The sequence below is a fragment of the Mobula birostris genome, chromosome 2, assembly GCF_030028105.1.
Source record: "Mobula birostris isolate sMobBir1 chromosome 2, sMobBir1.hap1, whole genome shotgun sequence".
NCBI lineage: Eukaryota > Metazoa > Chordata > Chondrichthyes > Myliobatiformes > Myliobatidae > Mobula > Mobula birostris.
In genome coordinates this window covers 119,388,295-119,402,177 of record NC_092371.1, presented here as the reverse complement: position 1 = coordinate 119,402,177, position 13,883 = coordinate 119,388,295, and the positions used below count along the sequence as shown (strand labels likewise).

General features: G+C 42.3%; 1 protein-coding gene across 4 annotated transcripts in view; it reads left to right on the top strand.

The window, feature by feature from the left end:
* anapc1 (anaphase promoting complex subunit 1) overlaps positions 1 to 13,883 on the top strand; it is a 232,455-nt gene that overhangs the window by 179,577 nt on the left and 38,995 nt on the right. For all 4 annotated transcript variants that reach the window (XM_072246952.1, XM_072246951.1, XM_072246958.1 and 1 more), the window contains 5 exons: positions 1,810 to 1,886; positions 7,320 to 7,410; positions 7,558 to 7,611; positions 10,602 to 10,795; positions 12,710 to 12,796. In XM_072246952.1, coding sequence (XP_072103053.1) covers positions 1,810 to 1,886; positions 7,320 to 7,410; positions 7,558 to 7,611; positions 10,602 to 10,795; positions 12,710 to 12,796 — 503 coding nt within the window. The remainder of the gene's footprint in view (positions 1 to 1,809; positions 1,887 to 7,319; positions 7,411 to 7,557; positions 7,612 to 10,601; positions 10,796 to 12,709; positions 12,797 to 13,883) is intronic.

The following is a 13,883-nucleotide window of genomic DNA, read 5'->3' as shown; positions in this document are numbered from 1 at the left end:
CGGAGGATCTTTCCTGGACCGAACAGATTGATGTAGTCATGAAGAAAGCACGCCAGCAGCTCTACTTCTTTAAGAGCTTGAGAAGAATCAGTATGTCTCCAAAGACTTAGAAATGTTTATAGATGTATGATGGAAGGCATGCTGGCTAGTTGCATCACAGCTTGGTCTGGAAGGTCCAATGCATAGGAGCACAAGAAACTGCAAAGGGTTGCAGACTGCTTCTCAGACACAACCCTCCCCACCATCAAGGTCATCTTCAAGAGGTGGTGCTTCAAGAAGGTAGCATCCATTACTAAGGACCCTCACCATCCAGGGCATGCCTCTTCCCCTCCGCCATCATATTTCTGAACAGTTCATGAACTACCTTATTATTCTTTATTCGCCACTATTTATTTAATTTTGTATATTGTACTGCTGCCACAAAGTGACAAATTTCACATTAGGTAAATCAGTGCTGATAATTATTCTTATTCTAATTGTGCCCACACTTGCAGCTTCCTCTGTTTGCTGGCAGCTGTTTTTGTTTTGCTGAGAGATTTACTTCCTCAATCTAAAGCTTTTTCCCCTTTTAGTACTTTTCATTCTTCTCTTGTCCCTCTTGCTCCCTCACTACCCTTTTCTCTCTCTCTCTACTTTCCCATCATATTCTATTCCCCCATTTTCACCCCTCTCTTTTCTGTCCTACTTTCCTACTCTCGCTCTGTCCACCCCTCCCTTCGTCTCATGCTCCATCCCTCTCCCTTCTAGAAAGTGGCCATTCTTTGTGTGCAGCTCCAATGGGAATCACCAAATATTCCTGTTTTGGGCTCCCACAGCTGAAACCCACAGTTGGCCCTGTAAGCAACATTTGTTTTAAGACATTTAACATAATCTATCAATGCTCAAAATTGGTGGACTGCAGACTCAGATCATGAGTGCAGTTCCCCTTTAAGAAAAGGGAAATGCAAAAAGTGTGCTGGGCTGCAAGTAAGATTGAAATGCAGGGCTGTTAGACCCCCACTCCCTTCTATCCTGCTGGCGAATGTATAGTGTCTGGAAAATAAAATTGAAGATCTCTGAGCAAGATTTGAGTACCAGAGGGGCATCAGACTACTGTGTGCTTTGTTTCACAGAAACATGGCTCACTGCCTCCATTTTGTACACAGTACTGCAGCCCGAGGGCCTCATCATCCACCGCGTGGACAGAACAGCTGAGTATATCTTTAAGGCAGAGGAGGCGGAGTATGCTTCATGCTTAATTCATCATGGTTCACAGATCTGGCAGTTCTCTCTTTGTCCTTCTCATCTGACCTTGAACATCCAGTGGTCAAGTGAGATCCATTTTATCTGCCAAGTTTTGTTTTTTTTAAATAGGTGAGTTGCTAGCTTGGCGCTCAACCCAGCACGGATGGAAAGCATGCAAGGAGCCGGCTGGGTCCGATGCAGGAATCACTCGTCTTGAAGTCCAGTGCTGGTGCCACTACACCACTGGCTGGCTAGATATAAATGTACTTTGATAATAAATTTAAACTTTTAGAGACTTGTGATGTTCAGTTAGAATGGGCAGAATTCCAAAGACTTTCTTCAAAATCTGATTTTATTAAATACCTGTTTTTTCAGCATTGATTCAATCTCAGAATATACTGCTGTTCAGAAAAGTACTATTTTGCATATCAAAATGTAAATTCCTAGCCAGATGATTGTGCAGACAGCAGAATGGGTCTTCCTAATTCAATGATTGTGCTAAATTGAAATTTTGTTGTGGGATGACAGTGCTTTATTTGTGTCTCGAATTAATTCTTCATTGTGGTGCCTTTAATTTGTTTGTAGATTGTGAGGCAGAACAATACATCGTTAAACACAGTAGATGGGCAAACACCAGAAGATGTTGACTTACAAACCATGCGGTAAGCTTACCTTTGGGTGTTTTTCCTTATTTTCTTTAGGTGTATTTCCTTATTGGCCAATGTTGACATTTATTATCCACCTCTAATCACTCCTGAACCAAACTAAGAGTCAACCTCACTGGCGGTATCTGGAATCACATATAGGCCAGACCATTGTAAGGGTGGTAAATTTCATTCCCTGAAGACATCAGTAAACCAGAGAGCTTTTAATGGCATTCTGATAGCTTCATGCTCTTGGTCATTAATTTATTTACCTGTATTTATTTTATTATTTGCATTTAAATATCCTATGTGTGTGGAAAATTTTAGGCTGAAGCCATGGTCCAGACCATTGGATTCCATTTTAGTAATTAAACTTGTACTGAACATGTAACATTTCAAGTGTCAGTCTGCTGTGGTTTACTAGCTATCATTCTTGTGTCAGAATCATTGAACACTTTACCATTTCTGCAATATTGACGGAGTGCTACGTGTTCAAAGGTCATGTCTTTGGATGTCCAAAGGAAGGCCCATCTACTCTTCAGAGACCTGCTTGGAACTATTTTGCAATCAGTTCATATCACTAAAATAGTCCCATGGCCCATATCCCTTTTTGCCTTTCCTGTCCACTGCTTGTAACTGTCCAAGTAGCTTCTACATGTTGTTAATTGTACCTGCCTCCGCCACTTCCTCAAGGAGTCATTCTGGATGAAAAAACTGCTCAGATTCCTGTTAAATATCACCCCCTCACCTTAACTTCTAGTTCTTGATTCACCAACACTCATAAAAGGACTGTATGCTTTCACCCTCATGGTTTTATATATCATAAGAACATAAGAAATAGGAGCAGGAGTCGGCCATCTAGCCCATCGAGCCTGCTCCGCCATTCAGTAAGATCATGGCTGATCTGGCCATGGACTCATCTCCACCTACCTGCCTTTTCCCCATAACCCTTAATTCCCCTACTATGCAAAAATCTATCCAACCTTGTCTTAAATATATTTACTGAGGTAGCCTCCACTGCTTTATTGAGTAGAGAATTCCACAGATTCATCACTGTCTGGGAAAAGCAGTTCCTCTTCTTCTCCATCCTAAATCTACTTCCCTGAATCCTGAGGCTATGTCCCCTAGTTCTAGTCTCACCGACCAGTGGAAACAACTTTCCTGCCTCTATCTTATCTATCCCCTTCATAATTTTATATGTTTCTATAAGATCTCCTCTCATCCTTCTGAATTCCAGTGAGTACGGTCCCAGGCGACGCAACCTCTCTTCATAGTCTAACCACTTCACCTCTGGAATCAACCTGGTGAACCTCCTCTGCACCACCTCCGAAGCCAGTATTCCAAATGCAGCGTTACCAACATCTTGTAGAATAGCAATCCAACATCCTATCTCTGATACTCAGTGTTCTAACTGATGAAGGCCAGCTGCCAAAAGCCTCCTTCATTACCCTTTCTCCCTGTGACACTACCTTTGGGGAACCGTGCACTTGTGCTCCTAAGTGCCACTGTTCTGTAACATTTCCCTGCAAAGTTATTCACTGTGGAATTCCAACCCTCATTTGTCTTCCTTGCACAAGCTTGCACTTAACTGAATTAAACTCTATATGCCATTCCTTAGCCTACTTATCCAGCTTTATCAAGATCCCTTTGTAAATCTTGATAACCATCTTCAGTGTCAGCTGAATATTTTTAGTACACCTGTAAGTAGATCACTGAAAGATTGTTGGGACGTAGTTAAGTTCCGTCTCTTGAGGTGGTTCAGCAGGGGCGGATGGAGCTGAGCTTTTGGTCAGATTACTTGGAGGAGGGAGTTTCTGATATGATTAAACTACGTCAGTCTGACCTGAATGTATCGGAAAATGGTTTACAGTTGTGGAAGTCAAGGTGTAAAAAACAGAGTGAGAAATGTCAACTGGCATTGTGAGCTGACTACAAGATGAAAGATTTTGTTTTGAAGAAGGCACTGCAAATTTGATATGTTAAATCCAAAGCCCACATTATTTTCAGTTTCGGGCATAAATGTGGATCAAAGTATTTATTACTATTATTCACACCATGAAGTGCAACAGCATAAAGGTTAATAAGCCGTACAGCACATGTACAGGCCATTCAGCCCACAATGTCTGTGCTGAACACGTTGCTGAATTAAGCATATTCCACTATTCCCTGCATATTATAGTTATTGATCTGAAGACATCAGTTTGAAGCTCAGTACAGCAATGAGTAAATTGAATACAAGTAATGATATAGAGGTATAAAGCCTATCTTGGTCAAGTGTTTAACTGTAAAAATTTACCATCCCTATTTTTATGTGATTCCGGCTATAGCAGCATTATTAACTCAGAACTGCCACTGTGAAATACTCTGTCAAGCCACCAGATCTGTGGGACAGTTGAGAATATAGGCACTAACTCCCTACTTTGCAACAATATGAACAGATCTTGAATGAATCTTAAAAATATTTACAATTTGTACATCTTGTAAGCAAGCTGTGATGAAAACCACAATTAAATCTCTTCTTTGTGGAATTCTTTTTAAGCTTGAAAAGATGCAAACAGAATTGTAAGCAGATATCAACTGACTAGTGGTGTGCCACAGGGATCAGTGCTGGGTCCATTGCTATTTGTCATCTATATCAATGATCTGGATGATAATGTGGTAAATTGGATCAGCAAATTTGCTGATGATACAAAGTTTGGAGGTGTAGTAGACAGTGAGGAAGGTTTTCAGAGCCTGCAGCGGGACTTGGACCAGCTGGAAAAATGGGCTGAAAAATGGCAGATGGAGTTTAATACAGACAAGTGTGAGGTATTGCACGTTGGAAGGAGAAACTAAGGTAGAACATACAGGGTTAATGGTAAGGCACTGAGGAGTGCAGTGGAACAGAGGGATCTGGGAATACAGATACAAAATTCCCTAAAAGTGGCGTCACAGGTAGATAGGGTCGTAAAGAGAGCCTTTGGTACATTGGCCTTTATTAATCAAAGTATTGAGTATAAGAGCTGGAATGTTATGATGAGGTTGTATAAGGCATTGGTGAGGCCGAATCTGGAGTATTGTGTTCAGTTTTGGTCACCAAATTACAGGAAGGATATAAATAAGATTGAAAGAGTGCAGAGAAAGTTTACAAGGATGTTGCCGGGACTTGAGAAACTCAGTTACAGAGAAAGGTTGAATAGATTAGGACTTTATTCCCTGGAGCGTAGAAGAATGAGGGGAGATTTGATAGAGGTATATAAAATTATGATGGGTATAGACAGAGTGAATGCAAGCAGGCTTTTTCCACTGAGGCAAGGGGAAAAAAACCAGAGGACATGGGTTAAGGGTGAGGGGGGAAAAGTTTAAAGGGAACATTAGGGGGGGCTTCTTCACACAGAGAGTGGTGGGAGTATGGAATGAGCTGCCAGACGAGGTGGTAAATGCGGGTTCTTTTTTAACATTTAAGAATAAATTGGACAGATACATGGATGAGAGGTGTATGGAGGGATATGGTCCGTGTGCAGGTCAGTGGGACTAGGCAGAAAATGGTTCGGCACAGCCAAGAAGGGCCAAAAGGCCTGTTTCTGTGCTGTAGTTTCTATGGTATGGTTATACTCTGTATAGAGCTCCTGGAGATTTACAAATGACCTAATCTATGGAGATTTGTCTTCATACAAACTCTCTCATACACCTTAGAAGTTCCTTTAAAGCTAAATAATACAATTTTCATGGCATTCTGGATACAGTATATATTCCATTAGTTTAGTTGTGGGAAGTGGTAGGGTGATTGTTCAATAATAAAATGATAGAATTATATTGTTGGATTTGGAGTAGGTGAGAGGAGGGAAGCTGGAAGCCAGGAGCAGATGGGCAGTGATTTGCCACCACTGCCGGCCCACCAACTGGAGAGTGTCGTGGTTAAGGGCCGAAACACTCGGTGAAGGTTGGGAACCACCTGATGACATCTGCTCCTGGCTGTAGGCTACGGTTACCTTATAAGGTATCTGGAGGATGCACCCTAACAGGTGCATGTAACAAGAGCAATCTGTTATGGATTTCTACAGGAAGTGGACGTTCCTGACTGAGGAAAATCTCTTTACAGACTGCTGTCAGGAACTGAACCCTTATGTTACCTGGGGACTGCCTGTACACGGTTTATTAATTTCAAGTTTGTGAAGATATCTAAACAAAAATTTAAAGTGCCCATTGACTCATCCTCATCCATAATAATTATCTGTGCTTTTGCAAAAACATGTTTAATCTGGATATCCTCCATCATATTCTCCTGAGGTGAGTTTTTTTCCCTCTCCGAGGTTACATACAATATGAATGTGTGAATGTAAGGCACAATGCTGCACCTCAAGTAGGGTTAAGCAGGAAACACACGGCTTAAAGTTGCATCTTCCCAGATTCAGAAGGAAGACACTTCATGTACCCACTCGGACACTGATTTTCTACTCTCTCACCCATTCCTTTCCATCACCTTATGTAGTGGGGATAATTGAACAGTCGAGCCTACCTTCATACATTGTCTGTCAGGTTAAACCAGATGGTTGGAGCCTTTCCTTGCAGCCTCTAACCATTGGAGATTACAACATGCAGTGTATCACATTCTGTGAATACACCAAACGTAACAGGTGTTGGGATTCACATCTTCTGACACAGAAGGAAGCTATTTGATCCACTGAGCCTATACCAGGTATTAGGGCAATCCCATTCCCCCTCCCCCTTTATTTCCCTGTAATAACAACTCTCACTTCTACCCACTACCACTCCACTGATTCTCCCACCAGCCACCTACACAAAAGGTAATTTACATGGCCAAACTGAACATGTCTTTGGCGTGTGAGAGGAAAGAAGAGTTCCTGGTGAAACCCAAATGTTCACAGGGAAAACCTGCAAACTCCACACTCCACAGAATCAAGCCCATTGTGGCTGTGGCTGAGAGGCAGCTGCTGTACTGGCGGCACCACTGTGGGAAGAGCTGCAAGTTGCTCCAGAATAGGGGGGAGTAAAATTCTTTCCTTCGAGCTAGCCAGCAAGATGTTTCAGAACTGTTCTTAGCACCACAGAGCACCCTGCCAAAAGTAAGTTCACTCTAACAAAATATGCAGTCAACTCTTGATTATCCAGTAACTGACTTATCAGTTTGCGGGTTAACTGTACTCCCTTGGCTGACTGACTATCTACATATCAGTCACAGCATCCGCCCACTGACCTGAAGCAAATTTGAAAACAGTCACCCAAAAGTCACCCTCCATCTCGTGTAAAATCTCTCCTCCTCTCACCTGGCCAGATGCTGTAGCCTGTCTGTTGTACTGGGGCAAATTTCAGATCTTTACTTTATCTCTATTAGGGATGATGAACACTCCCTCCCATCATTTGCAACGTAAAGTCGGCTAACTGTATGTGATTAAATGGTCGTATTCCTTTCAATAACTGTTTGCACACTATTCTCATTCTTGTTTGCAGCCAAGCCCACATCAACATTATTGCTGGTGCCTGTATGGCAATGGGCCTACGATTTGCCGGATCTTCAAACACAGCGGCTTTCAATTGTTTGGTGGGTGATACTATGTTGTTAAAAGCTTTTCAATAAAAAAGGGGAAGAATTAATCTTGAGCCTTTGTCACTTTGTAGTTGTTGACTGATGATTTCAAGTAGCTTATTTAAAATGTCTGTAATATTAACTGTTTTGTTTGTTATCTAGTACAAATATGTGAAAATGTTTCTGGAGTCTGTCTCTTCACCCATGGCAGCACTGGTAAGTCCTCTCTCCTTCCACCCAAACACACACACCTAAGACTTGATAAATGTATTGTTTTAGGCTTAAGATCATGATAATATTTTCACTTAATCAGGGAAGTACAGGTTCATTATCTTGCCTGGGTTGAGATGTTCCCTCCAGGTTTATACTGCATGGATACTATAGAGAGAGTGCAGAGGAGATTTACAAGGATGTTGCCTGGATTGGAGAGTGTACCCTTATGAGAACAGGTTGAATGTACTTGGTCTTTTCTCCTTGGAGTGATGGAGGATGAGAGGTGACCTGATAGAGGTGTATAAGATGATGAGGGGCATTGATCGTGTGGATAGCCAGAGGCTTTTCCCCAGGGCTGAAATGGCTAACACGAGGGGGCATAGTTTTAAGGTGCTTGGAAATAGGTACCGAGGAGATGTCAGGGGTAAGTTTTTCACACAGAGTGGTGGGTGCGTGGAATGTACTGCAGGCTGCAGTGGTGGAAGTGGATACGATAGGGTCTTTTAAGAGCCTCTTAGATAGATACATAGAGCTTAGAAAAATAAAGGGCAATGAGCTAGGGAAATTCTAGGCAGTCTAGAGTAGGTTACATGGTCGTCACAACATTGTGGGCCAAAGGGCCTGTAACGTGCTGTAAATTTCTATGTTCTATGTTTATGCCAATTAAATTCAGCAACCATTTCACAGAAGATTTTTTTAAAACCATTTTAACTATTAATTCTCAGTTTAAAAGACAACCGTAAATTGCTCTTTCATGGTCAAATCAATCAGTGGACACATGAGAGAAACTAAGTTGCAAGACTTCATGGAAATGAGGACAGGAGGAATAGGGCGAATGGGATTGCTCTGCTGGGATTGGCCCGATGGATCCTGTGTTTGACCTATAAACCAGGCGGCACCTGAACTTTGTCCCAGAGGTGACAAGGTGTAGTTCTTTCTTTGGAATGCTTCAGTCTGAAGACTTGAAAGCATGAACCACATTAAGTACGTGTCCTCTGGGGAATGATCCTGCTGTTAGTGGAAACAGTTTCTCCTTATTTACCTTATCAACAGCTGCTGTGGTTTTATTACACTATTAAACCTTGCCTTGGTTTTTTTTCTGCTAAAGGCCATCAGCTGAGAATGATTCTGGTTAACCCAGAACTATGAAACCAAATCCCAGAATAAGGTTAATCATGTTGATAGACCCTGAAGAGTTTGTTTACTATGAGGGCTGCAAATCTTCAGAAATCTTTAATACAATTAATGCTCGCTGCCAGTATACATTGAAGAGTGGAGTCTGATGGATTTACTTTCAATTCAATTCAAAGCAAGTTTAATTGTAGTTCAGCTATTCATGAATACAGCCAAACAAGATAGCATTACTTACTGGGTGAAGATGTGAAGACACATTACCAACAGCCATACACAAGAACACATCCACGGAATAAAAAAGTCGTGACAACAACCCCCCCCACCCAACCATGACATCATAGCTTGATGCCCAGTCCTCACATGTACAAGTCAACAAACCCATGTAGAATATCAGTAAAATACGGCACAGGATGTGCATGTATATCGTCAGAGGGTGATGAATCTGTCGAATTCATTGACACAGATGACTGTGGTGGCCAAGATATTGAATGTGGTTAAAGTGGAGGTTGATAGGTTGTTGATTAGTAAGGGTGTCAAAGGTTTCGAGGAGAAGGCAGGAGAATGGAGTTGAGAGGGAAAGTAAATCAGCAATGATCGAACAGTAGAGCACACTCGAGGGCCAAAATGGTTGAATTCGGCTCCTATGTCTTTCGGTGAGTTTGATGGCCCAATGTAGTGCAGAAGCAGTTATTGGCAAATTGTCGTTGCTATCCTGATCTTTCAGTCATCTGGTTCAGGGGTTCCTTAACAAGTTGTCTTCCCTACTACCCTGTTCCTGAAGAATACTTCAGAATGGAAATAAGTAACTTACAGAAATTACAGCCCTAATTGTGGGATTCCATGATTGGCAGATGTGAGGGAGAGTGAGGTTACCTGGTTCGGAAGAAGGAAGTGAAGAGTATGAAATCATTAAAATAGAAGAGCTCGATGTTGCAGCACAGATTGAATGTTTTGCACAAAATAAACATTTTAGTCAGATGTACAAAATAATTAAGAATATAAGTATAATGTTGGCCTTTTGCAATGGGAATGATTTATTAAAGAAGGAAGGTAATGCTACATTTGAACAGGGTGTGAGTGGGAGAACTTCTGGAATGCTGCACTGTTTTGTTCTTCATTAAGAGCAATGTACCTTGCAAGGGAGGCAGTTCAGGGACAGTTCATAAGGTTATTTCCCAGGATAAACAAGTCTTAGCAGGTTGAGCCTACAACCGGAATTTACTAAAATTAAAAGTAATTTTACTAAAACATAGAAGATTCAGGGAATCTGACAGGATGGGAGAATCTGAAAATGAGGTCAAAGTTTCAGAATAAAGTGACATTCACTTGAGACGAATTTATGTCCAAGTGGGTGTGAGTCCTCAGACTCGACACCCCTTGGACCCAAGAAAGAATTGTGGAGGCTGAGTTACTGAGTATGTTCAACAATGTTAGAACGTAAGGGGATCGAGCATGGCGGGGAACAGGCGGCAAGTTTGTGCCTTTGCTCTTTGTGTGGTTTTTTTTCAGGGACTTCAGTTTCCTCCCACACTTGGTGATGGGTCACTTTACTCCTGTAAGTGGCAAAAAGAACCGTAAAGGGAAGTTGGCGCAAGAAAAACTAAGTTGAAGAGCTACAGGGATAAAGGGGAAATGGAACGGGGTTGGTTTACTCAACTAGGAACCAATGGGTTTTCTGTGTAATAAGTAAAAGAGCCTAGATCAGATTATCTACTATCCCATTCAATAACAGAGGAGGCTCAAGATAATGTAAGGCCTAGTTCTCCTTCCGTATATAAATAGCAGAAGTTGAGATGAATGGTGGTGGAAGAGGAAACAAGCTGATAGGCTTTTCAAGCAGTATCCCTTACATTTTACAGGCTGGTCACCACAACCTAGAAACCTGTCTGAGTGTGGTTCTGCTGTCCCTGGCCTTGGTGATGGCAGGCACCGGGAACCTGAAAGTCCTCCAGCTGTGTCGATTTATGCACAAAAGAACAGGAGGAGAAATGAATTACGGTTTCCACATGGCCACGCATATGGCCCTGGGCCTCCTCTTCTTAGGAGGGGGAAGGTAAACTTGAATTGTTTTTACTTGCAGTGCACAGCACATCACCCGGGTTATGTTCAGTGGGAGGCCTTTTGTTATGGGGAGTTTATAGTCTTCCTGTTTCAGTCCCGGATAAGGAGGGTGGTTGAAAGGGAAGTTCAATTTGGAGTTGTAGAGCTAAGTTCAAAACAAAATACTGCAAATCTATCATTAAGACAGAAACTAATGGTAAGCATTCAGCAGGTCAGAGAGAAACAAAAGTTAATTGCTTTTTTAAAAGAGTCAAGAAGCTCCCACAGTGACACACCTAACAAACTTCCCAATCCCAGAAGAGTATTTCCTGCAGCCCTAGCTCAAGCATTTTCCCATTGGCCACAGTAGCCATCCAATTCCCAAATGTGAAGCTAAGATTACCAATTAGGGGCAGTTTTGCTGTCTGGATCACTGGGAACTGGACAGACAGTAGCTAGATGTGTCACAGATGTTGGGGATACATACATCATATTGCAGTTGTCAGTATTCTATGTTGAACTCAAACCTCGGAGGTGAAAGGCCAGCTTATAAGATTTTTTTTTAAACAAAATTGAAGATAATGTAAACTATCAGATTCACAAATTATCCCCTAGTTTTTTGAGTAGAGAAAATTCCAGGAGCCATCAGTCATCAGTCAAGCCAAGTTCAGGATTATCCCACAAGCTGGTTAAGGACAAAAGCTGCAAGTACTAGAATTCACAGCAGATTTGACAGCAACTTCTAGAGAAAGTGCATGTCGAACATCTCACCTTTGTAAAAAGCAAGTTGTTGTTGTACACAGGAGACAGTATTCTTTTTCCTGCTTTCCTGCCTGGCTTCCCTGTTTGCCTGTGATTCCCACATGTAAAATTGTCGGCTACGGACAACAGAGGGGGCGGGTATTTTGTTCAACTGTGGTGCTGTTCACAGTCAAATAGCCCATGAACGTTCACTGCTGTGAATAGCCATGGGGAATATGGCCAAAGGTTGCCATCATGCATTAAAGTGCACCATGGCAGGAATTGCCGACTTGAAGAAGAAACTGTAAAGATAATACAAGTTAAGATTGATAAAACATTGGTCTTTCTAAGTTGCCAAGTAGGAGTTTCAGAAGGGCACAATATCTACTGTTTGTCTGTCAGTTAGTGACAACGGTGAGGTACGTGGCACAATGCAGTATCAACTGCCAGCTATCAGGGATTCATTGTTATGCATACCTCAGCTGTGATCCACCTTGAGCATCAATATTATTTACTTCCTTATCTCCACTCTCACTCAGTCATCTTGTTCGACTTCTCCATTTGGTCATCCACCCTTCATACTCTGGTTTGACTCTGTAAAAAAGCTCCACTTGATTCATCCTCCCATCCATCTTGAACATTCGACCTTCCCTTTGAATCGTACCTCACATCACATATTCACCTCCTGTCTCACTTCGTGCATTCATGTCTCGCCCCACCCATCCTCTACGTCTAATTTTAACTGCAACCAACCTGATCTGGCTTACTCACTTACCCCTGTCTACCCTGTTCACAGATCACTCATCACTCAGCTCTAGATCTGCACTTCCATACTCACATCCACCTCCTCAGTCACCCACTGTTCCGATCATTCCGTCAACCTGATGCACATCAAACACCCACCCCACCTTTCGCAGAAGCCTCTTCTCTACACTCCCAACCTCACCCCAATCTAGACCGATCTTTTCTTGCAACTTAGCAGAATGCACCGATCTGGAGATGGTCCATGTAGTCACAATAATGATGTAAATTTCTACCCACATGTTTTCCTAAATGAGTGAAGGTGGTAAAACTTGTGGCTTCTGCAAAGCTTTTAGTAAGTTTTTTTTTAAGAGATGAGTCTTCCAACAACAGTTTTCATTGTTTTTTTTCTTTAATTTTATATGATGATTTACATATTTTACAGATATTCCATGTGCACATCCAATTCTGCAATTGCAGCTCTGCTTTGTGCACTTTATCCTCGCTTTCCAGCACACAGCACTGACAATAGGTAAGTGCTAATTAGTACAAGTGAATCTCAACCGATGCCAGTTCGTAACAGAGTCATGGAGTCGTGCATGGAACTAAATCAGAATCAGGTGTATTACCACTGATGTACATTTACAAATCCATTTGGTAGCAGCGGTACAATGAAAGACATAAAAGTCACTTTAACTTGGGGCAGCACGGTTAGCACAGTGCTATTACAGCTCGGGCGTTGTGGTTCCGAGTTCAGATCCGGCACTGTCTTTGAGGAGCATTCTCCCCATCACTGTGTGGACTCCATCCGGGTGCTCCAGTTATCTTCCACTTGCCAAAGACGTACTGTGTAGTAACTTAATTGGTCATTGTAAATTGTCCTGTGCTTAGCCTTGTGTTAGATAGGTGGGTTGCTGGGTGGCACGGTTCGTTGGGCCAGAAAGGCCCATTTCACGCTGTATCAAATAAATAAATAGATAGATAGTGAGGTGTTGTTCGTGAGTTCATGGACTGTTCACAATCTGATGGCAGAGAATAAGCTGTTCCTAAGACATTGGGTGTGTGCCTTCAGACTCCTGTATCTCCTCCCTGATGGCAGTAGTGAGAAGAGGTCATGTCCCAGGTGGTGAGGGCCCTTCATCATGAACGCTGCTTTCTTAAGGCACCACCTTCTGAAGATGTCCTCAATGCGTGGGACCCACTGTCCACTTCAAGCACTTATTTACACTAATCTCGTTTTTTTACTCCCAATATTTCTATCAGCTCCCTCCAGGTTCTACCACTCACCTGCAGATTTGGAGCAATTTTGGGTGATTCAGCGCAGGAACTAGCTCATCCATGCCAACCAGAGTTATAGGGCCTGCGCCTGAGAGAGGTTGACCAGGCCAGGTCTTTATTCCTTGGAACATAAGAGAATGAAGGAGAACCATATTAGAAGTATTTAAAATTGTGAGAGGCATCTATAAGGTGCATGATACCAGTCTTTTCCCCAGGGCAGCTAAGTCCAAAATGAGGGGGCATGGATTTTGAGTGAGAGGCACGGGGTTTAAAAAGGACATGAGGGGCAACATTTTCACAGAGATGGCGGTGAGTATATGGAATAAGCTGCCAGAGGAAGT